The 26,407-nt window shown below is 28.0% G+C and overlaps 2 protein-coding genes across 2 annotated transcripts; both read left to right on the forward strand.

Moving 5' to 3' along the window:
- Positions 1-1,024: 1,024 nt before the first annotated feature.
- LOC124936742 (endonuclease 4-like) lies at positions 1,025-3,961 on the forward strand. The gene is made up of 9 exons (XM_047477262.1): positions 1,025-1,168; positions 1,300-1,474; positions 1,541-1,648; positions 1,724-1,779; positions 1,859-1,957; positions 3,274-3,366; positions 3,441-3,508; positions 3,596-3,669; positions 3,746-3,961. Exons 1-9 carry the CDS (start codon positions 1,046-1,048, stop codon positions 3,874-3,876), a joined length of 927 nt encoding a protein of 308 aa, XP_047333218.1. The 5' UTR covers positions 1,025-1,045; the 3' UTR covers positions 3,877-3,961.
- Positions 3,962-12,811: 8,850 nt separating this feature from the next.
- On the forward strand, positions 12,812-14,414 carry LOC124933846 (endonuclease 4-like). Its single transcript, XM_047474287.1, has 9 exons — positions 12,812-12,961; positions 13,102-13,276; positions 13,347-13,454; positions 13,530-13,585; positions 13,663-13,746; positions 13,814-13,906; positions 13,980-14,047; positions 14,140-14,213; positions 14,290-14,414. Exons 1-9 carry the CDS (start codon positions 12,848-12,850, stop codon positions 14,412-14,414), a joined length of 897 nt encoding a protein of 298 aa, XP_047330243.1. The 5' UTR covers positions 12,812-12,847.
- Positions 14,415-26,407: the final 11,993 nt, after the last annotated feature.

Below are 26,407 nucleotides of genomic sequence, written 5' to 3' on the forward strand. Positions count from 1 at the left end.
GATTCATCAACATAAAGGTTTATTGAATGAATGAAATTATGTATTTATCAAGTTTAAAGACAATTGTGTATGTGCTATAATTTACATAATTATCTAGATATGACTTATACATTGAAAATGGTATAATTTAATACCAACTTTTTTTTAATGTTACAAGAATGTATAAGTTTATAAAATTTAATATTCATGTTTTACTACTTCATTTTATAAATTAATTAAAAAATTAATATCTTTATTATATTTTAAAATATAATGATAAGAATAAACTATAACTAAATAAGATGTCGCACCAAACAAAATACAACACTAACTCAAATCTAAATGCAGAAAGAAAACGAGATACTAAAAAAGTCATCGTTGGAACATATATATTCAAATTAACCACAACTCTCAACCCGGCAATCCGGACACTTTTAAAATTAAATATTATATATATATATATATATATATAGATATATATATATATATATATAGATAGATAGATTAGGTAACTTTCACTTAATTAAAAAAAACTGAACTAAACATTTTAGATTTCAGACTTCAATTCAACCACTTCTACATTATCTAGGTAATAATCTCCACTATAGAACTTAACTTGAGTCTATTAAACTTACGAGTAAACTATTCAGTATTAGGGATATCGTGTAACAATTTGATTTCTAAATAGGAGATATTTTAGAATTTGATAATTGTTCAAACGACTAAATCGTTCTTTTAACCTGTCAAACCTGGTAAATCGACGATTTTAAATTTAGTAAAACGAAGACAACATTTTAAACGTGCATTCGTGAAATTAACCAAACAAAATCGAACCACTCACGTAAACTTATGTCAAATCTCCAATGCCTATTATTATTTTAGGACAGTAATACAAAACGTGCAAGGGATTGAATATGCTTTATGGATAAAAATGAATTACTTTTTTTCATGCTTTTCTTGTTTCCTTGCAAAATATCAGATGATACTACCACTTTGCAATCCGGGGCTCGATTTTGATGATATATGTTAATATATAGAACTTCTTCTTCCTCGGATTATCTTAAAAATGGGTAAGTTTGAGTTCTTGTGGGCTGGACGAGTGATTCTTCTTCTTCTTCTTCTTCAGCTGATTCCAGGGATTCTGGGTTGGGGAAAAGAGGGGCATTACGCTACCTGCAAGATTGCTGAGGTAAGACTCAAATCAATTAAGAACCCAACAGTTATATTTAGTTGATTCAAAGTTTCTTAAAAAATTTGAATCCCCTATGGCGATTTTCAATTAGGTTATTGAATTTAACTTTATGGGTTTCTATCTATTAGGCCTATCTTACTTCAGATGCATCAGCTGTTGTGAAATCATTACTTCCTAGCGTAGCCAAAGGAAATTTATCCAATATCTGTTCATGGCCTGATGAAATCAGGTTAAATTACCGCTGGAGTTCATCTCTTCACTTCTGCAGCACTCCTGATTTCAGATGTAACTATGATTTCAAAAGTGAGTTCAAGATCTCATCCCTTATTCTCTTTGATTTTCTGCTAATAGTAAATACCCTTTATGTAGGAGACTGCCATGACACTAAAGGACAGGAAAATAGATGTGTTACAGCAGCCATATATAACTACACAATGCAGCTTATGACTTACAATGACTCTTATTCCTCAAAGAGATGTAAGATTTTAATATCAGCTTCTAATAGAAACAGCATTGATGTTCTGTTTCATGTTTCATGTTTGAAATCTGCAGATAATCTAACAGAGGCATTGATTTTCTTAGCTCATTTCATGGGAGATGTTCATCAGGTGTGTTTCTGTGTATTTACCTGAAATTTCACACTTTTGAATTTGTTTGTTAAAATTTTGAGGTCTTTTTGGTTGTTAGCCTCTACATGTTGGTTTCCTTGGCGATCGAGGAGGAAACACAATCAATGTACATTGGTATAAGACACATTGGTATCAGATGAAATATAAATTGCATTATGTAAGAATCTTGTTTTATTATTTATTATTATTTTTAAATGTTTCAAATATATTAATATTTTTAAAAATTGTTGAAGCATAACGATTAAAATGACATAAAAACATAATACAACTATGTTATCCAATAGGTTATCGAGCTCGTAAATTCTTAAAAAAAACGATTAATTCCTAAACTAATTTCACTAGCTTTTCAAAACCAATTTAAAAAATATCATAATAATATCATTATGAATTATATGCATCAGAAAACTACAATCTTTGTAAGTTTGACGATTTCTCTCAAACCGTAAAAAAAAATATTTTCGTTGTAAGCCGAGCGCCCCTACATAGATCCGCCCCTGCCCATAATTAATCTGGACTACTCGTCAAATGTTTTTCATATATAATAAATTTCTCTTCAAATTCTCCACTCCGCTGGATAATTAGATATTTTGGTAAACCAATAAGACCTATTTTGACCATACCTACATCTAATCATCGATGCCTAAAGATTATTCGGCTCCGTTGAAAATCTACTACTCTATTTCGATAGAAGAACTCTTCATTAAAGAAAACAAGATCTCAAATATTCGGACATCATTGATCTTTAAAATATTTAATTATATCCTAACTAACTAGACGACAGAACTATGAGTTAGAAAATCCGCATAAAAATGTACTCATTATTCTCTCAATTTTCACCGTTAATCTATTGGAAAAAATAATGAATAAAGACATCAAATATATGGGTATAGATGACAAATCACTTTAACGAGGATTAACTGACCTCTATTGAGATTATTTTGTTTTTCTATTTAGATAATTTACAGTAATATTCGGGGTCCCAAAAAAATCTTGATAGTAATTTAGCACTTCAATGACATACAAAGAAAAGTTGACGGAATAACACAAATTCTGAACCCCAAAATATTTGTTAACCTCATTATTCTCTTATTCTAAATAGAATCTATGAAAAAGATGTCTGACATATTAAGATTAATTCGAAGATCGGAATATTCACCGAATAATTATAAAATATTTCGAAAATGCTTAATAATCTTGTAGGTGGCCTGAACCATGTAGAACGTGTCATTAACGGAAAATAAATATGATATGGTCCTCATTGTCTCAGAACTAACTTCATGGATGAGTGTTTTTTTTTTTTCTTTTTTTTTTTTTAAGAAGAGTATTATTTTATAGAAAGTTTCCATAACAATGAAAAAAAAAAAGTGAATCATATTTTTTTTATCCCTTGGAGCTCTTAAGAATCTCTAAGAACTCCCATTTTACAATTATGCTTTAATTTGGTTTTTTTTTTTTTTTTCTACTTATTTCCAGATATGGGATAATCTATTCATAGAGTCTGCAATGAAGAAACTCTATTCAAATGATCTTGGTGTCATGATCAAGTCAATTCAAAAGAACATTACTGTATTAACTTCTTGTTTTTAAAACCTTGATGGAACAAAAGAAGGAAAATATATTTATTTGTTTTATTGTAACAGGATGAATGTTCCAATGATTTAGGAAAGTGGGGAGTTTGTGCGACGATTGAGGTTATTTGTCCAGGCTCGTAAGGATCTTATCTTACCTATGAATAAATCTAAAATCCCGTTTAGATATTCTCTATTATGATATATGATGATGGTTTTATTTTTAGGTATGCATCAGAGAGTATTAGATTCGCTTGCAAATATGCCTACATAAATGCCATGCCAGGAGCCACCCTAAATGGTAAATGTGTTTTTTTTAAATGGCTTATCAAAAACTGATTATTGATGGTGAATTGGTTATCATGGCTTTGGTTTAGACGATTACTTCTATTCGCGGCTGCCTGTTGTGGAGATGAGGCTCGCTCAAGGTGGGGTTCGGCTCGCAGCTGTTCTGAACGGCATCTTCGGCTCAAAATCATTGTTTTGCAACATTGAGATTACTTCTTAATTCAAGTTTAACCATTATTATTTTGTATATGCAAATTATAATGATTCGGATTATATGCTGAATAAATCAAATAAAAATATGTAAATATTAATGTTTTTTTATATTTTATATTTCATTTTAAAATAAATAACTACAACATAAACATATTAAGTTACAAACTTCTCAATATTAAATATTTCAAGTTTTATATGTAAAATGAGAACGTCGAAATTATAGCATATTTGGAACCACGGGAATCATATTGCTGCTCTTATAGTAGTCTTGGCATCATCTCGCTTGATCTAAGAAGTTCCTCGATAATAGCTATGTTATAACGGATGCGAGAACAATGATAATAATAATAATAGTAAAAGACAGAATGAAAGCGACACCCGATTTAATGTGGTATCCAGCAAAAGTGCTGACTAATCCACGGGCAGAGCCACTGAAAAATATTCCACTATAATCGTTAACAGGGATTACAGATACTCAAAATAATTTAAGAGAAAACTAACACCCAAGCCTTTTATTTATAGGGTCAGGTCAAAACATTTTTCTTGCTCACTTCCTATGTGGGACAATCACCCAAAAAGAATATTCTAGGCAAGGAAACCAACAAGCTATATGTCCGTTAAGTTTGAAATGATTGCACAACAAATAGATATACCTGGATAACAAATATACTGAGGAGTGTCTCCAGACAAAACAATCCAAATTCGACAAAGCAAAATATCAGAGTAGGTAAAAACACATAGGTGACAACTGACAAGAATCAATGTCTTGATAAACTCTAATTTGAAATGAAAAAAAACTGAATTACCTCAACAAGACTATTATTATAACTCATCAAATCCAATGCAGGGAGGATGCCACTTTCAAATGAAAAACACAAACAAAATTGTTTAGAAAGCATATAAAAAAATGGGACAACGGGTTAAACACATAACCCGCATACACACTTAACCAGGAACAAAATTTGTTCCATGACAGACTCGAACCTAGGACCCCAAGGAGGTTGAGAATCTTGTTGCCGCTAGCATATATACATATAGATAAAGATTTTTCCGAAATAAAAACTTACATTAATGGATATCCTCTAAATACTATAGGAGGTGCAACAACTGCGAGTATGCAGAAGAGAATATGAACCTGAACATGGTAACCAACAAGAGGTTAGATAAAATGATGTTTGAGTGCTATATGTCGAGTTTGACTGTGGTGAACTGGGTTCTTAGCCATAGAAATTGTAGACTTGTTGTCGTAGTACATCATGACTCCTTCATTATAATGATGACTCACATCAGCTAAAATTTTTCGAAGCCATATTACTTGTGAAGTGGCTAGTGATGCTGAGACATACACAACTTCAATGGATAATTGTTCAACAATTTGTTGTTTCTTGGACAACCATGAGAACATTGCTAAACCAAAATAAAAACAATATCCCAATGTTTTTTCATGTCTTCTAAGTATCCATCAAGATCACTATCACAATAACCGATAATGTTAAATGTATGATATTTCTAAAAGCTCAGACCGAAGTTGGTTGTTCCTTGGACATAGCGTAGGACACGTTATGCTGCACCAAGAGTAGGCTTGCAACATATATGAGATGAGGTCCCTTTCTGTAAGATATAGTAGACTACCAATGAGGCTACGGTAATGAGTGACATCTACTACTTCTCCTCCATCTTCTTTCTTCAACTTCTCCTCCACAATTAGTGACGTAGAGATGAGATTACATCCGAACATGTTGAATCTCTTCAAAATCTTTTTTGCATACATCTTTTGGTAGATAAAGACAATATCTTCTTATTGGTAGATCTCCATACCCAAGAAATGTCGAAGTAGACCCATATTGCTCATTTCATACTTTTGAGTCATGTCATCTTTGAACTCTTCGATCACTTCTTGTTGTTTCTAGTGAAAATTAGATCATCAACATACATAACGACTAAAAAATATCGATACATTGTCTTTTGACAAACAAGGTTGCTTCACTCATACTCCTCTTGAATCATGTTTAGTTGAAGTTGTCGATCTCACTATACCAAGCGCGAGGAGCTTGTTTTGGTCAATATAGAACTTTTTTGAGCTTGTAGACTTTATCTTCTTTTTCTTTCAAAATGAGGCCTTGAAGTTGATCTACAAACACTTCTTTTTTAGTTCTCTATTGAGGAATGCTGACATGACATCGAGCTGATAAAACTTCATTCCTTTACTGGTAGCGAATGCAATTATAGCTCGGATTGTGTCTAGCCGAGGTACTAGGGAAAATGTCTCCCCGTAGTCAATTCCTGGTAGTTAAGAATAACCTTTCTCAACGAGTCTTGATTTATTCCTTTGAATGGATTCATCTGTATTATATTTGACTTTGTAGATCAATTTCACACCAATGACTTCTTTTTCGGTTGGTTTGTCAATAAGCTTCCATGTCTAATTCTTTATGATCACATTGATTTCATACTCCATTAATTTTCTCAACGTTTATTCTTTAATTGCTTCTTCAATGTTTTTGGGTTCAACTAAACCATAGTTGCATGTAACATATATATTGTCTATTGATTTCTACCTCTTTAAGGTTGAACTCGGGATGAAGTCGGATTATTTGAGTTACGAGTTTCTTCATTGAGTTGATCTAAACTCGGATCTGGTGTACTTGGCACTGATGAAATATGTTCATCATTTTTAGTGATGATTAGAACGTTATTTTTCTCAACTGTGTTTTCTTCCCAATTCCACGAAGAATTTTCTTCAACTTGAACATCTCGGCTGATAATAACTTGACCTTCTTTTAGGCTAAACACTTTATAGCCTTTTCTCATGGTACTATAGCCAACAAAAATACATTTTTTGCTCGATTCGTCAAATTTACTTTGTTTCACATTTGGGATTTGAGAATAGCAAATACCTCTGAATATCTTGAGATGGTTTACCGATGATTTTTTACCACTCCACGCTTCAAACAGAGTCTTTTTTGGTATGGTTGTGGTTGGACATCGGTTGGATAGGTAAACGGCGGTGTGAACTGCTTTAGCCTAGAAGGATTTGGGTAAATCTTTTTTATGAATCATTGATTTTTGCATTTCAACGATCGTCTGATTTTTCCTCTCAGTAACACCATTTTGTTAAGGAGTGTACCTTACTGTTAGTTTTCGTTATACTCCTTCGTCTTCACAAAACTTGTGAAACTCCTTAGAAGTGTATTCCTTGCCTCTATCATTTTGTAAGGTTTTGATGAAGCATCCATTTTGTTTTTCAAAGAGACTCTTGAAATTTTTAATTACCTTAAATACTTTGGACTTTTGTCTCATGAAATAGACCCAAGTCATACGAGTGTGGTCATCGATGAATAGAAAAAGTACCCATTTTGAGCATGCGAAAGGGAGTCCATTGTTCCGCAAACATTGGTGTGGACAAGTTCCAATTTTATTTAGCTCCACATGATACTCCTTTTAGAAAAGGAAGTCGGCGTTGCTTTTCGAATGCACATCCTTCGCATACGTGTTGTTTTTTCTTCTATGCGAGGAAGTCCTTGCACCATACTCTTTCTAGACAACTACTTGAGGCTTTGAAAGTTGAGATGACCAAGTCGTAGATTCCATAACGTTGAGGTTTGGTAATTCAAGGTAGAAACTGTATGAACTTATAAATCGCCATAGTTGATGTTGAGAGCAAAACTTCGATTGATCATTTAGATCTTGGTGAACACCTTTGACTTATCTTTTCTATCAAAGATAATACACTCATTGTTATCGAAGTAGAGCTTATACCCATTTTCCATCAATTGTCCGAGGCTGAGTAAATTTTGACTTAAGCTCGACACACATAGTACATTGTTAATATAGCTCGATCCTTCCTTCATCTTGATGGAGATCCTTCGAAGCCCTTTTGATTTCGTTTTCTCTCCATTCCTGAACTAAATAGGGGCATTGACGCTTTTGTCGAGCTCGAAGAAGATTTCTAAGGTCGACGTCATGTGGTTGTTGCATAAGGAGGTATGTGAATTGGGATTGGTTGTTGATTTGTTGAAGTGAGAGTAAAAGGGAGGTCGACTAAGATTGGTGAGTGGTTTGTCGAGGGATAAAGAAGTATATGAAAAGTGTGAGTTACAAAATTATGGTCAGTGAGTGGTTTGTTGAGGGGATAAATATACATTTGAAAAAGAGTGAGTCACAGGATGAGGGTCAATTGGGGGGTTAGTGGTTGAGTTTGACAAAAGATAAAAGATCTATCATCCATTGAGTTCGACTAAGATTGATGGTGATTTGCCGAGGGGATGAAAAAGACATATAAAAAAGTGTGAGTCAAAAGATGATAGTCAATTGAGGGGTTAAGTGGGGCGCCGAAAGATAAAATATATGTTAACATTAAGTTTAAGATTATATTTAATTTTTACAAACTAAAACCAATTTTAAATTAATTAGATTTGAATAATATTAATTTTATTTAAAATATTTATAGATAAATAATATATTGTATATATTCTTATCCGTGCAGATGTACATGATTCATGCTAGTTTAAATTAATGTGTTATCATATTTAATACTTTTGCATGATTAAACATTAAAATTTTCAAAATTTTAACTTGTTAGTTTGTTTATGGATTGTTGTAAAAATTATTTATGTCAAATATTTTAAATTTCTTTTGATAGAGTTATTTTCTAAAAAATGTCTACGTATATTAAAAATGATAAGAATCATTTAAGCATAACGACAAAAATGACATGCAAAAAAAGTTATTTAATAAGTTATCAAATTCGTAGGTCATCGAGAAAAAACGATAAACTCTTCGACTGACTCTATTGATATTCCTAAACGGATCTCAGAAAACGTTATAATAATAATATTATGAATGATACGAATCGAATGACTACGATATTAAAAATTCGATGATTTCAATACACTGAATTTGACGATTTCGATACAAATGTGTTATGAATGAAAAATGAAAATTTGTCTAGTCATTTGACTTTTTTTATTATCGACAAAATACACCAATTTAATTAATAAATATAAAATTTATTTTTTCCTTTTTTTAATTTTATTTTTGAAATTTATAAATAATAATTTTAGGATTGATATAAGATTTTTTTTCAAATAATCATTTAATTTATTTTGACTTTAATTTGGGATTAATTAATACAACATTTATCTCAAATAGTTATTTATTTTGGCTTTTATTTTTTTTTTTAATCTATTTATAGATTTATTTATCCAAAATTAGTTATTTTATTTTTGACTTAAATTTTAATAAATTTAGGATCAATAAATATAACATTTAACTCAAATAATTATTTATTTTATTTTAACTTTAAGTTTTTATTATTTTAAATTTATGAATACAATATCATATAAGACTTATTAGCATGGGATGTCTAAACAATATATTTTAACATTAGTTATATATATAGATTAATCAACAAATGAATGAGAAATATTTATTGTTGATATAAATAAATGTTTCGATGGTTTTATTTGATGGTTTAGTAATAGGTCAGCTACTTTCTCAAGTTCGTTACATAGTGATTTTAAAATAGAATACTAGATTCGTTGTAACATGGAAGACAGTCAGTCATCTATGATAAACTCTGGGTTAAGAAAGAAACGATGTAATTATTTTAAGAGAAATATGTTTAACAAATGTCTCGGATCAATCATTTATTTGGTGATTTTGTTGTTCGTATATATTTATTTCTATTTTATTTCTTTATAACATTGTATTTTTATATATTTTATGTAATTTCAAAACAAAAAACACCTACCCCTTCAATTAAAAGAAAACATATTTATTTCTCCATTCTTAGTTTACATCAACATCCTTAAAGTTTAGTTTCTCATCCCTTTGAAGTTTGTCATCTAATTAAAACCAACCCTCCATTTGTCTTTTGCCTTCTTTTAGGTTTCCCCTGTTTCCCTGTTTTCTTGTTTACTACATTATTCTGACATTTTCAACATAGCTAGGTTCTATCTAGCTTTGTTTCTTGAAGCTCATTTTCCCTCTTTTCGGGTTTTTAATAAAATGACATTAAGCCGTTTAAAAAAAACATATTCTCCAATTATTGTCATTTGTGTATATCGAGGAAAAACATCCATGTCTGAATGCACTATCTTCCTATAATAAATGAGAAGAAAAACACATTGTCCCATTTCCTTCTAATGGAAAAAAAATAGTATGATATATCTTTTATATATGTAGTTAAGATTGTAAAATATATAAGTTCATTTTTTTTATTTGAAGTGTTTAGCACGATTCATCAACATAAAGGATTATTGAATGAATGAAATTATGTATTTATCAAGTTTAAATACAAATGTATACGGGGGGATATGACTTATACATTGAAAATGGTATAATATAAGACCAACTTTTTTTTAATGTTACAAGAATGTACAAGTTTATAAAATTTAATATTCATGTTTTACTACTTAATTTTATAAATAATTTAAAAAATTAATATCTTTATTATATTTTAAAATATAATAATAATAATAATAATAATAATAATAATAATAAACTAAATATATATATATTTAATTGTGTTTAATTTTCTAATTTAAATAATAATAATAATAAATATGCCATTACTTATTTTTATTCCTTGCCTCTATCATTTTGTAAAGTTTTGATGAAGCTCAACTTTATTTTTCAAAGTGACTCTTGAAATTTTTAATTACTGTAAATACTTTGGACTTTTGTCTCATGAAATAGACCCAAGTCAGACGAGTGTGGTCATCGATGAATAGAAAAAGTACCCATTTTGTGCATGAGAAAGGGATTCCATTGTTCCACAAACATTGGTGTGGACAAGTTCCAATTTTATTTAGCTTTCCATGATACTCCTTTTAGAAAAGGAAGTCGGCGTTGCTTTTCGAATGCACATCCTTCGCATACGTGTTGTTTTTTCTTCTTTGCGAGGAAGTCCTTGCACCATACTCTTGCTAGACAACTACTTGAGGCTTTGAAAGTTGAGATGGAAAAGTCGTTGATTCCATAACGTTGAGGTTTGGTAATTCAAGGTAGAAACTCGATGAACTTGTAAATCGACATAGTTGATTTTGAGAGAAAAACTTCGATTGACCATTTATATCTTGGTGAATACCTTTGACTTATCTTTTCTATCAAAGATAATACATTCATTATTATCGAAGTAGAACTTATACCCGTTTTCCACCAATTGTCCGAGGCTGAGTAAATTTTGACTTAAGCTCGACACACATAATACATTGTTAATATAACTCAGTCCTTCCTTCATCTTGATGGAGATCCTTCCAAGCCCTTTTGATTTTGTTTTCTCTCCGTTCCTGAACTGAATAGGGCATTGACACTTTTGTCGAGCTCGAAGAAGATTTATAAGGTCGACGTCATGTGGTTGTTGCATAAGGAGGTATGTGAATTGGGATTGGTTGTTGATTTGTTGAAGTGAGAGTAAAAGGGAGGTCGACTAAGATTGGTGAGTAGTTTGTCAAGGGATAAAGAGGCATATGAAAAAGTGCGAGTTACAAGATTAAGGTCAATGGGTAGTTTGTTGAGGGAATAAATATACATTGAAAAAAGTATGAGTCACAAGATGATGGTCAATTGGGGGGTTAGTGGTTGAGTTCGATGAGAGATAAGAGATTTGTCATCAATTGAGGTCGACTAAGATTGATGGTGATTTGCCGAGAGGATGAAAAAGATATATAAAAAAGTGTGAGTCACATGATGATGGTCAATTGAGGGGTTAAGTGGGGCGCCGAGGGATAAAATATATGTTAACATTAAGTTTAAGATTAAACTTAATTTTTACAAATTAGAACCAATTTTAAATTAATTAGATTTGAATAATATTAATTGTATATAAAATATTTATAAATAAATAATTTATTGTATATATTTTTATCCGTGCAAATGCACATGATTCATGCTAGCTGTTTAAATTAATGTGTTGTCATATTTAATATTTTGCATGATTAAACATTAAATAGGGACAAAATTTTCAAAATTTTAACTTGCTAATTTGTTTATGGATTGTTGTAAAATTTATTTATGTCAAACATTTTAAATTTATTTTGATAGAGTTATTTTCTAAAAAATGTCTGCGTATATTAAAAATTATAAGAATCATTTAAGCATAACGATAAAAATGTTATGCAAAAAAAAAGTTACTTAAAGTTATCGAACTCGTAGGTCATCAAGAAAAAACGATTTACTCTTCGACCGACTCTATCAATATTCCTAAACCGATCTCAGAAAACATCATAATAATAATATTATGAATGATACGAATCGAACCACTACGATTATTGAAAATTCGACGATTTCTATATGACTAGATAATCCATCAAAAAATAATTGGAATGGTAATTCAATTATGTATGTATGTCATATCAGCAACATCAATTTAAACTTTTCAACAACTATTTAAAGACTTGGACATCACCCAATGAATCCCAGTAATACTCTCCATAAGACTCTACATACGAGCCACATTCGATAATGCAAAAGTAAGTGAATTGCCGATTCAACAATCTCGTAACATATGACTAACCTAATATAATATTTTCTCTTCATACAGTTTTAAATAATAATAATTAAAATTTTTGATAGAATGTTTCATTATTTTTCACATGAATGAAATGCAATTTTTTTATTATTATAATTAATAATTATTGTTTTATACTCAAATATTTCTTTGTAAGAAGGATGGTATTAAGGTATTTTTTTTTTTTAAAAAAAAATTTATACTTTGAAATAAATTTTAGCTTTTATTTCAAATTTTTTAAAGAACTCTCAAATGTCTAGGTTGGTAATACAAAACGTGCAAGGCATGGATTGATACTATTTTATGGAGAAAAATGATCATTCTTTTTTTCATGCTTTTCTTGTTTACTTGCAAAAGGCCAAGGCCAGATGATACTACGTACCCCTTTGCAATCCAGGGATCGATTCTGATGGTATAAGTTAAAAATATGTATATAACTTCTTCTTCTTCCTCTGATTAGCTAAAAATGGGCAGGTCTGATTTCTTGTGTGCTGGACTTGTGATTCTTCTCCTTCATCTGATTCCAGGGATTCTGGGTTGGGGAAAACTGGGGCATTACGCTACCTGCAAGATTGCAGAGGTAAAACTCAAATCAAATAAGAACCCATCAGTTATGGTTGTGTTAATTTTAGTTGATTCAAAGTTTCTTCCAAAATTTGAATATCCTATGGGGATTTTGAATTTGGTTATATATAACTTTTATGGGTTTCTATACATTAGGCCTATCTTACTAAAGGTGCATCAGCTGCTGTGAAATCATTACTTCCTCGTATAGCCGAAGGAGATTTAGCCAATGTCTGTGCATGGCCTGATCAAAGCAGGTTCCGTTATCGCTGGAGTTCAGCTCTTCACTACAGCGACACTCCTGATTTCAGATGTAACTATGTTTTCAAAAGTGAGTTCAAGATTTCATCCCTTATTCTCTTTGTTTTGCTGCTAATAGTAAATACCCTTTATTTATATAGGAGACTGTCATGACACTAAAGGACAGGAAAAAAGATGTGTTACGGGAGCCATAAATAACTACACAACGCAGCTTATGTCTTACAAAGACACTTATTCCTCAAAGAGATGTACGATTTTAATATCAGCTTCTTATAGAAACAGCATTGATGTTCTGTTTCATGTTTCATGTTTGCAATCTGCAGATAATCTAACAGAGGCATTGATGTTCTTAGCTCATTTCATAGGAGATGTTCATCAGGTGTGTGTGTGTGTGTGTATTGCCCTAAAATTTCCCACTTTTGTTTGATAAAAAATCGATGTATTTTTGGTTGTTAGCCTCTACATGTTGGTTTTGTTGGCGATCTAGGAGGAAACACCATCAATGTACATTGGTACAGGAGGAGATCTAATTTGCATCATGTAAGAATCTTGTTTCTTTTTCGATTATACTTTTATTTGGTTCTTAATTTTTTTTACTTATTAACAGATATGGGATACTCTATTCATAGAGTCTGCAATGAAGACACTCTACTCAGAAGATCTTGGTGTCATGATCAAGTCGATTCGAAAGAACATTACTGTATTAACTTGTTGTTTTTAAGACCTTGATTGAACAAAAGAAGGAAAATGATTTAGTTGTTTTCTTGTAACAGGATGGATGGCGGGATGAGTTAAAGAACTGGGGAGATTGCGCGAAGGCTAGAGTTATTTGTCCAGGCTCGTAAGGATCTTATCTTTCCCAAGAAAAGAAATCAAAAATCCATTTTAGATATTCTGTCTATTATGATTTATGATTATGGTTTTTTTTTACAGGTATGCATCTGAGAGTATTAAATTGGCTTGCAAATATGTCTACAGAAATGCTACGCCAGGAACCACCTTAGACGGTAAATGTATTATTTTTTTAAATGGCTTATCAAAAACTGACTATTGTTCATGGTTTTGGTTTTGGTTTTGGTTTAGACGATTACTTCTATTCGCGGCTGCCTATCGTGGAGAAGAGGCTCGCCCAAGGTGGGGTTCGTCTAGCAGCAGTTCTTAACCGCATCTTCACTCGTAAATCATTGGTTTTGCAACAGTGGGACTAATTCTTAATAAGTTTGAACTTTATTATTTTGTATTTGCAAACTCTCATTGATTTGGATTATAATATGCTGAATAAATCAAATAAAAATACTTAAATATTATTGTTTTCTTTATATATTTTATATTTCATTGTAAATTATATATTTAAAACACAATCTTATTAAGTTCAAAACCTCTCAATATTTACATTACAAGTATTACAGGTAAAATGAGAACATCCAAATAATAATATTTATAGCATATTTGGAACTGTCGCGGTCATATTTATTTTTGGGAATTAAATGAGAACTAGCACAACACACTACAGTCATTGCCCCGCTTATATTTAAAACGTTTTCAGATGGAATCGAATCCGTGACATTTTGGTCTCTTGAGCTGACTCTTATCTAAACTACTTTGATGGGGTAAAAATAGGACAACAAATTAAGTAGGTAACCCGTAAACACATTTAACCATTTAAGTAGATACAAAATTTATCGCTTAACGGGCTCGAATCTTTAAAGTTAATATTCACTCCTTATCAAAATCAGGTATCAAAATCAAGATTAGGATGAGAGAGAAAATTTCCAAATAAACAGAATCTCCCAAAGATAATCCTGAATTACAAGTGGAGGATTACAATTAATAAATAAATAAATATGAACAAGAAAGAAAGAAGAGTCTAGTTAATATTTACAGGCGGCATCGAATTGCATGAATGGCTATTGGAGTTTCTTCGTGGAAATTGAATATACTCTTCTAATTATCTCTCTTTACATTTGTTTCTTTTTCATAAAAATATTATTTTATCACTCAATCATTTATCATATAAAAAATATCATATAATATTAGTTCAAAGAAAATAAAAATATCCAATAGACTCTATAAATATTGTAAATGAAACAAATTTGACCCAAATGTTCTTGTCTAACATAAATGAAGTTAATAAATATGTGACTATTATTATTATTATTTAAAAAAAGTATAGGTATATTAAAAATGATAAAATTGTTTGAATACAACGATAAAAAACATTATATAAATAGAAAATAAATAAATAAATAAAAACGTTACTCAATAGTTTATCGAGCTCATAAGTTTTCGAGAAAAAACGATTAACTCCCGACGGACTCTACTGGTGTTCCGGAATGAATATCAAAAACCATTATAATAATAACATTATGAATGATCCGTATCGGACAACTACGATCAGTGAAAGTTTGACGATTTATTTCCAACTAGATAGTCCACCAAAAAAATAATTGGGATGGTAACCCAATTATGTAGGCCTGACATATTAGTCGCATCAATTCAAATTTTACAAATAATATCCAAAGACTCGTGTATCACCCAATGAATCACAATGATACTCCATAAAAGAATTCAAATATTGGTCAACCCTCGACATAATAATGAGTACAACTTCACAATAAGTCATATAGATAATTTATTCGTGAATTGAGATTATTGTTATACAATATATGCATATTACGCTTGTTAATTATAATTTAGATATAATAATTTTTTAATAAGTCTTTTCAATTTACTCGATTCCTTGATAAATTTTGACAAATTTTCATGTAGTTTATATCCCTAATCATGGATTAATAAGTAGATTTTTGTAATTTTTATGCAGTTGGATATCCCTAAATGAATTCATGGTTAAATTCCTGCAAAAGAAAAATTATGCAGTTTGAAACTTCTTTATGGGTCATAATTAAATTTATGTAATTTTTATACAGTTTGATATCCCTCAATGGGTTTATATTTAAATTTCTGCAATATTTTATGCAATTTGATATATACCTATTCATGGATTCATGATTAGATTGGGTTTATAGTTAGATATATGCAATATATAATATAGTTTGATACCCTTCATTAGTTCATAATTAGATTTATGCATTTTTTTCATGTAATTTGATATCTTTTCCTAGAATTTTTCATGCAGTTTAATGCTCATAACTATGATTGTTTTAGCAGATTTACAAAGCCCATTGGGCCAACATCAACATCATTGATAAATACCATTGATATTATTTAAAATTTCGAGAAAAATAATTTTTTATGATTCCAATCTCTTTAATTTTGATTTAAAGTCAATGAATCTTTAAGTATCCATAATAATATTTTTTCATTACAATAATAACATCGGCATCGTGTTTAATTTTGAGACCAATAACGAATTTTGCAATTCCAGGATCTTATAAGTATCCATAATAATGATTCTTTTGGTTACATTAATAATATCTACATTGTGTACAATATTAAGATTAATAAATAAGTTTGATCCTATTTACGGAGATTTTGTACATATTCAATTCTAAAAATAGAAAGTTCAAAAAATTAAGATTTTTTTATTTTTGCAATTCCAATGTCTTTGATAGAAAATTTTGAATCAACTAAAGTTTTGTTTCTATAATGTCTAATATATATAATTTTAGCCATCAAAATATCATCTACGTATACCCGAAAGACTGTAATTTTCTGATCATTATGTCTATTATATTGACAATGATATATTCTGATTTTTATTCATCTGTAACTCAGTCACTAAATTATTATCAGACTCTTCATTATCTTCATTTGAAGATATAATATATTAACACTCATTCGAGGAATTTCAGTCTTTTATTTATTTTCTGATTAAATGGGAGAATATTTTCATGAAATGCTACATCTCTTGATGTCACTCTTTTATTTGAATCAATTTGATATAATATGTATCCTTTTTATTTGAAATATATCCTATAAATATGCATTTGATTCTTTTATGTTCAATTATTTTTTTTAGGATTATTGTTAGACATATAACATAAACATTCAAAAATCTTGAGAATTTTATAATTTGCTTCATACTTGTTCAATATGAAATGTGGTGTTTTGTAATTTAAAACTTCTATTGCAATCTGTTTATTACAAATATTACAACAAGAGGTGATAATGACATAAATTATTGGTTAATTCAAATTATTCAAAAATCATCTCGCTATTTCGATTAAATGTCTTTGTTTTTTTCACAATCTCGTGTTGTTGTAGGGTGTAAATACAAGTTCTTTGGGGAATAAATCTCAATTCATTAAAAAGTTGTGTATACCTAGCTAGAATTAACAAATTATGTCTCATTATCATTTCTAATTATTTTAAAATTTTCTTACCTATTGATTCTTGACTAATGTGAGAATTTTTATTAATTTGATAAAAACACTTGTTTTGTTTTTCAAAAGAAATGTTCATATACATATTGAGTAATCAACTACTTTAGTCAACATAAAAGATGTATTAGTTAATGAATAGTCTTTATAAGGCCTTATACATCAATGTGTATGAGATCAAAAATGTTTTCTACAATTAAAGTGCTATTACGACTTTTCATTATTTTAATATTGAAATAAAATTGATTTTTAACTACAATAACACAAATCTTGATTTTCTTAAAAAGAAATATTCATGTAGATCTAGTATGATCATTAACATATATAAAATATATGTTAACGAATTTTTTATGTCTACAAAGATATTTATATGGATCAAATCAAAAAATATTTATATTTCTAACTTCAAAAATAATTCTATTTGATTCATTTGTCAAGTAAGAATTATATTGTTTTCAAATTTGTTTGAGTTACTAACTCTAAATTTATTAGTTTAATTATCTTGTTTTGGTTAAAAACATTTTTGTTCATACTCTATTTGAAAGAAAACGAAAAATATTAATCATAGTTAGAAGACTTACTTTGTTCTCCAACAACTTTTTTTTATTTCTTTCAATATTTTGAATTATTCTTTAAACATCTTGTGATCCTCCATAGTTTATTGATCATTGATCTTGGTTGTTATTGGTTGTTCTTGACCGATTTGTTTGATGATTCATCTTTGTGATGAAGTTAGGTTTACAAACTTTTTCTAATCCGTCGAGCAACACTAGTAAAAAATTTGTTTTTAACGGCGAAATTTTACGGCGGTATTTAAAACCGTAGTTAATACCTTGTTTTTAACTGTGGTATATAAAACCGCTTTTAAAAGTCTTACATTTAACTACGGTATATAAAACCGCCTTTAAAAGTCTTACATTTAACTGTGGTATATAAAAACCGTAGTTAAAAGTTTTATCTTTAACTGCGGTTTTTTATACTATAGTTAAAGTCTTATCTCTAACGGTGGTTTTTTGTTTTTTATACACCTCAATTAAAATCTTACGTTTAACTGCGTTATATAAATCCACATTTAAAAGTCTTATATTATTATAAATCATAAAAAAAATTATTAAAAAATTTTAATTTTTATTATTTTAAAAATTAATTGAGATAAGTTTTAAAAAAAAAATATTAGATAAGTTAATTAAAATATATATACTTGTAAAATATTATTTTATCAGTTCAATAAACATATCTTACATGAATTAACAAAAAAAAAAAAACGAAATAATAAAATATTATATTAAGACTTCATATTTATATATAGTTTTATATCCTACCCACTTGATCCACTTGATTTAGTTTATAAATAATTCTAAAAATAATATTAAATCTTATTAATATTTTTCTCTCTCATAATTGATGACTAATTAAATAATAGACTAATTTATTACTAATTACTTTTATAAAATAATATATATATATATATATATATATTAAGATAAAATATTTATTATTTTTTAACCTTTATAATTTGGTATGCATTATTATATTTTTTAAGTCAAATAAATTTTAAAAATATAGAAAACTAGTTTTTTTTATTTACATTATTAAAATATGTTTAATGAAGATTTGATATTGTCAAGACTATTTTTTTTATTAATTAATGGAGATAAATTGTTATCAAATATTTATTTAGAATTTTTGTTGTATTATTTTTTAAACTTATATTCAAATTAAATTTATAAAATAATGTAATAAATAAATATATATATATATTAACAAATATTAAGACTTTTAAACCGTAATGTAGGTACAAGTATATACTAGTATATTTATTAATTAAAATGAAATATTGAATATATATATATATATATATATATATATATTATATACGATGAAGAATGATTTGAAGTTGAAAAAATGAAAGAGTGTGAGAAAAATAAAAAATAGAAGAGAGAAAGTTATTTAGTTTTTTCAACCAATTAACACGTCATTCCCTCCCCTAAGTTCCCTCTCAATCCTCTCTCATATGTATATATAATTTTTTTTATTTATTTTTGTATAAAAATATGTTAAAAATAAATATTATTTTAATTTTAATTATTTCTATACATTATCTTAGAAATTTAATTTAAATATAAGTTTAAAGAAGTTACTTTGTCAATAATTATATATAATTATAAATTAAAATATTAACCAATTATATCGATTAAATTTAAATTAAATTTAGTTTCATAATTTTATATACATTTAGTTTATAAATAATACTAAAAATAATATTAAATCTTATTAATATTTTTTTCTTTCACTAATTTAATAGAATAATTCATCACTAAATATTTTATAAAATAAAATTCAAAATAATAAAAAAAATCTAGTTTATAAGTTTATATTTATATAAACAAATGTCTTATACAAATTATACAAAGTAATTTGTTATGTGAATCATAATTATATAAAAATTTTATATATTTTTTATTTAAGATTAGTTAAGGTAATTATCACAATTAATGATAAATAATTTAATCACGTTTACAAATATTATATCTAAATTTCAAATAATATATATATATATTATATTTATTTTAATTGAAGATAAATATTTTATTATTTTAATCAAAATTTATATTTAAATTATGTCTTTTATAAAATAATATATAAATATATATTAAGATAAACTATTTATCATTTTTGTATAAACCTTTATATAATTTGGTATTCGCTATTATCTTTTTAAGTGAAATAAATTTTAAAAATATGAATAATTAGTCATTTTTATCTCATTTAGATTCTTAAAATATGTTTAATAGAGATTTGATATTGTCAAGATTTTTTTTTATTGATTGTTATCAATTATTTACTTAGCATTTTGTTGTATTATTTTTTTAACTTATATTTTAATTAAATTCTTGAAATAATATAATAAATATATATATATATATACTAATTAACATTATTAAGACTTTAAACCGTAATTAAATTAGTTATAACCACTAATATATTTATTATTATAAAATATATATAGTGATTGATTCAATAATTATATATTATTATAAATTTAAATATTAAATTATTATATCATAAAAAAAATTAGTTTCATAATTTTATATATATTTAGTTTATAAATAATTCTAAAAATAATATTAAATATTATTAATATTTAATCACTAATTAAATAATAAATTAAATAATAAATTAAATAATAGACTAATTCATCTCAAATTAATTCATAAAATTAAATTTTAATTAATAACAAAAGTCTAATTTATAACTTTATATTTATATAGATAACAAACGACATAAAAACTAGGTAATTTGTACAGTTCATCACAATTACATAAATATTTTTAATTTTTTTATTTAAGATTAATTTTATATTAAATAATTTAATCATATTTACAAATAATATATCTAAATTTCAAATAATATATATATATATATATATATAATATTAATATATTTTAATTGCAGATAAACTCTCTATCATTTTAGTCAAAATTTATATCTAAATTACTTTTATAAAATTATATATATATATATATATATATATAAATATATATATATATATATATATATATATATTAAAATAAACTCTTTATCATTTTTGTGTAAACTTTTATAATTTGATATATATATTATGATAAACTCTTTATCAAATAAATTCTAAAAATATGGAAGACTAGTCATTTTTATCTCATTTACTTTCATAAAATATTTTAATGAAGATTTGATCATTTCAATGACTATTTTCTTATTGATTAATGGAGATAAATTGTCATCAATTATTTATTTAGCATTTTTGTTATATTTGTTTTTGAATTTAGTTTAAACTCAAAGGTATTTGAAATTGTAATTTGTTTAATTATTAATAATATTTTTTTGTATTTTAATTTATAAATTATAAAATACAATAAAAATATTTTTGGTTTTTAATTAATGAAAATTAAAAAAAAAACACTAATTAAGAAAGTGTGTGAAAGTATTTTTTTTATTTTATTTTTAATTTATGTTTAGATAAATATTTAGGATGGTTAATAATCTAGTAATCATAAGTAATAATAAAAGCGACAGAAAATATAAACTTTTTAGTACATTTTATAAAAAATTATTGTTTATAAAATTTATAATTATATATCAGTTTTAATTAATATTAGTGTTTATATTTTATAATATTTGTACTTTATAAAATAAAATTTGTAATTTTTAAATATAAATAAAAAATATAAGAATTTAATTAAAAAATGAAATGCATATAATATCTTTGAATTATATAATATGTAAATTTATAAATATAATTGAGAATTATTGTATTTAATATTATGTAATTTTTAATTATATAAAATAATAAAAATATTAATAAATTAAGGGTTATTTATTCCACTTCACCTAGTCCTCCATTTTCTTCTCCACGTTTCACCTTCCTCTTTTTGTGGAGCTTCAACCTACTCTAGTTGATCGAGCACTATCTAAATTCCTATTCTCTTTTGCTCATTATCTACCTTCCCTATTATCTTTCTAGTGCTTCACGGTACATTTGAAGAAGATTTTTGCATAGCTTCATCTGGCTCCGGCTCCGATACATTTGAAGAAGATTTCTACATTGTAAGTATAGTACTTTTGTTTTATCGGCCAGGTCCTCCATCTTATAGATAATGATTATTTGTAATTTTGTAAAGATGCATTTATTAAGTTGTATTATGGTATATTAATAGAAGCATGAAAGAAATTTGGTCATTGAATATAATTAACTTTATTTATGAATTTTAGGTTATCAAGATGTGGTTGTCATTGATATAAATTTGAAAAAACTAATTAATATTCTAAATTCATTTCCTCATTTTTTTCCCATAATTTTATTTAAGTGATAGTGATCTCTTTTGGAACGTCCAAGAAGTCCAATTTAAGACAAGGACAAATACATGGATTTTTGAGGGAATTTTGCAGCGCTATGAATTCTCTCTTCCAATTAATTTATCAAATGTAATTTATATCAATTTATTTAATATAGGAAATATTTTACTTAGTTCTTGTTTGTTAAAAAGAGAGTAAAAAAGTGTAATTTGTTACTAATTGATAAATTTGTATTTGAATCTTTTATAGGTGGGGAGAAGGAAGAAAAAGAAGAGGGAGAAGGAAGAAAAGGAAGAGAAGTTGTTTCAAATTTTGGGATTTGATCATTTTTATTGATATAACAATGTTTATTTTGTATGACTTTAAATACTATATAATTATATTTTGATGTAATTATATTTGGATATAATTATATTTTTAGGTAATATTATAATATAAAAATGGAGTGTTAATTATATAATATTATTTTGAATGATTTTTATTGTTGTCAATTGACTATTAACTACACTTATAACTATCAGCTATTTTTAAACCGTAATTAGAGACAATTATTTGTGTTAAAAATATTATTTTTATATATAGCCAACTAACTGTTAACTTATGAACACTATTAATTGTGGTTATTAAAGACTATTACTTACGCTAAAAATATCGCATTTATATATATCCAACTAACTATTAACTACAGTTTGTGTACCGCCTTTATAGTCACTATTAACTGCGATTTTTAAACCGCAGTTAGAAACTATTACTTGCGGTGAAAATCCCGCCTTTATAAGTAAACAATTTACTACGGTTTTAAAAACCCCAGTTAGAGACTATTAACTGCAGTCTTATAAACCGCAGTTAGAGACTATTAACTGCGGTTTTATAAACCGCAGTTAAAAGCTAGTATCTGCGGTAAATTTACCGCCCTTAATTGTCAAAATCTCTTTAACAGCGGAACTATTAACGGCGGTTGACTACGGTAATTTTACCGCCGTAATTGTCTTTTAGCTGCGGTAAATTATACAATAACGGCGGTAAAAACCGCCCTTAAATGTTACTTTTTTACTAGTGCAAGTCATTGAGTCGAATGTGTTGTTTTTCTTTTTAACCTCACTCTGATAATATACTAAGATTTATGCGAAAGAATAAACGTACCTTATTCGAAGATCGATCATAAACGAAGATAAAATTGAGATTTAAAATAGATATAATATAGAACAATAAATGAAAGAATAATTTATGTTATTATTTATGTTTGTTGATGAGAATTAATGAAGTTATCTATATATATATAATGATGCTTAATTTTTAAAGTGTCCGGATTGTCGAGTCGAGAGTTGTGGTTAATTTGAATATATATGTGAGAGTAAATGGATATTTGGGTCGGATTGTGGGTTGACCCGCCCATAAATTTAAAACGGTTAAAAATAAAATTAAAAATGCTATAGGTATGGTTCGAACTTTCAACCTAAAAAACAAATACAACTTTTTAACCAACTAGACTAATAACACTTTATATTTTAAATTCAACACCAAATTTGATGAACGCGGTGGTTCATCAATAATTTTTAATCGATCATAATTCTCTTTTGACTATGGGCTATAGATTTCACTATTATTAGTGAGCAAAAATGGAAGAATTTCGTCATATTTATAGAGATAGGTGACATAATTCTTATGGATATAGTAAGTCTCGTCTGTGCTACTTTAATGGTAGTTTTATATTTTCCCTTTCACTCGTAGTATGGGGAAGAAGTGGACTCTAGAGGTCAAACTAATTGAGTTGATGAATCAAACTGTATCAATTGTTTTGGAGATCATTCTGCAATGTGAGAGTAATGGACATTTGAGTTGGATTGTGGGTTGATCCACCCATAAACTTAAAACGGTTAAAAATAAAATTAAAAATACTATCACATTTTTACCGTAATATTTTTTCACGATTTTTTAATTATTACTCGTGCAAATGCACGGGATACATGCTAGTTTAAATAAAAGTTGCAACAGACATGAACCGTTCACTTTATATGTTGATCGACGGGCATGACGGGCATAGTATTTGGAATGAAAATAACACGCAATCTGCAATAAAAATATAGTCAAATTCAATGTAATTTTGTTTCTAATCAAATTTATATGAATGATAGACCTTTATAATCTTGTGTATAAATATGATCAAACATACAGATAAGTGGCACATTGAGGAAGGTAGCCACATATTAGAGTTTCTGTATTTAAAAGCACAGTGAATTTTTGTGATGGTGTACCTTTTGAAATCTCACCATAGTATTGTGTGTCCATGTGAATCTTTAGCCTTACAATGCGGTCAGCATTTTGAGAATCCAGTTAGATTTAGAAAACACCAGCTGAAGGACAAATTGAAAGAAAAAGTGTGATAATTGATGCTTTAAAATTTGTTCACATGCCCTGCAAAAGTGTTTTGAAGAACTTGATTCATATATATTATACTACAAAGAATGGAATAGATTGTAGAAATACCATTTCGACAACTCACCGACAAGACGACGCCGCGTACGTAGAAAAACCAATGAGAATTACACCCAAAGACTCAAGGAAGAGAGAGAGAAAAGCTCTGGAGATTTTAGATTTTCTGCGAAAATTCCGGTAGCAAATTCTCTCATCACGAATAGACAAATAACACGATCGGCACGATCGGCACAAACGACACGATCGACACAAACGTCACGAACGACACGATTTTCACGATATCAAGGTCTCGATTCGCTTATTGTTATCACGTTGTTAGTTGCTTAGTGTCGATTGTCAAACGTGTGCTCAATAGGCACAATCGACACGAACGACACGGTATCGGCTCTAATTGTTAGGTCAGTCATTCATCTACAGAGCTTGGTTGGAAAGTTATGGTTTCTGGTTTACCCTATTCTGTATAGTTATGGTTTTTGGTATACCATATTCTGCAATTGTTCTTCTCAATTGCTTTGTTGTTTTGTTCTGTTCTTCATTAAAATGGGAAGAAAGGAAAACAATAAGTATAAGGAAGTCAAAGAATTTGTAATGAAAGGTTTAAGGGAGGTGGCTGAAAAGAAAATTGATATGATTGTTGAAGAAATAATCTAGGAAAAACAGGAATGCAGCAAAGGTAAGGAACCAATTGCTGTTAAAAATTCTGAAAAAAATGCTGCAAGAAAATAGGGGAAGAAAGAAGTAATTTGGAATGTTGGTTATAATGAAAGAGCCAACATGTTTGGTTTTAAAAACCAGATTACCAATCTTCTAATGCATGCTAAGAAGGGTGAAATCACAATCAGTAAAGAGAAAGCTCATCAAATAACAGTCCAACTCAATATTCATTATCTCCAAGACTGGAATTTACTGAAGAAAACAGAATATGAGGAAATAGTTAAATGGTCAGTTGATGTAATGAAAGAGTTGATGAAGGCTCCCAAAACCAAGACCTACACTATCAGGAGTAATTCAACATGGAAAGTCAACGAGGTATGGAAGAATAAAGCAGAAAAAAATCTGAAGATCATGCCTATAAGGGAAAAATCTATTTGGGAGATATCCAAACAAAGGTAGAGGTACTCAACTCTCTTTTTGAATTCAAACTATCTTCTAAAGCAGAGGAGAAATGCATGTATTGAAGACTGAAAGTTTGTAGTGGTTGGAAACTTCATTAGGAAAAATAGAGTATCATTTCCAACTACCAAAGAGACTTTAATTAAACAGTGGAGAGAAAAGGGGTTTGAAAAAGTTTCTGCAAATATACATGATCTCTACTTCCTGCAGTTCAAAAAGGCTCAAATCTGAAAGAAATCTTGGAGAAAGGGCATACTTATATAGGATCAAATTGCATGAAGCTGGAAAAGTGGTCAGAAAATATGAATCTACAAAGCAAACCAAAAGAAACAACCCAGATTTGGTTCAAGCTTTGGAACATTCCAGCCCACATGTATAATGCTGAAGTAATTAGTCATTTTGCAAGTACAATTGGGAAACCATTATATATGGACCCAATAACTGAAGGAGGAGAGCACTTGTCATTTGCTAATATT

This window comes from Impatiens glandulifera, chromosome 4, assembly GCF_907164915.1.
Source record: "Impatiens glandulifera chromosome 4, dImpGla2.1, whole genome shotgun sequence".
Taxonomy (NCBI): domain Eukaryota; kingdom Viridiplantae; phylum Streptophyta; class Magnoliopsida; order Ericales; family Balsaminaceae; genus Impatiens; species Impatiens glandulifera.

What these genes read in the sequence shown, in the direction of transcription:
- LOC124936742 (XM_047477262.1), top strand. Translation starts at nt 1,046, where the DNA reads ATGGGTAAGTTTGAGTTCTTGTGGGCTGGACGAGTGATTCTTCTTCTT. An exon ending in ATGTAACTATGATTTCAAAA is followed by an intron (nt 1,475 to 1,540) that starts GTGAGTTCAAGA and finishes CCCTTTATGTAG; the next exon opens with GAGACTGCCATGACACTAAA. An exon ending in GCCAGGAGCCACCCTAAATG is followed by an intron (nt 3,670 to 3,745) that starts GTAAATGTGTTT and finishes GCTTTGGTTTAG; the next exon opens with ACGATTACTTCTATTCGCGG.
- LOC124933846 (XM_047474287.1), top strand. Translation starts at nt 12,848, where the DNA reads ATGGGCAGGTCTGATTTCTTGTGTGCTGGACTTGTGATTCTTCTCCTT. An exon ending in TCATAGGAGATGTTCATCAG is followed by an intron (nt 13,586 to 13,662) that starts GTGTGTGTGTGT and finishes TTTGGTTGTTAG; the next exon opens with CCTCTACATGTTGGTTTTGT. An exon ending in AGAGTTATTTGTCCAGGCTC is followed by an intron (nt 14,048 to 14,139) that starts GTAAGGATCTTA and finishes TTTTTTTTACAG; the next exon opens with GTATGCATCTGAGAGTATTA.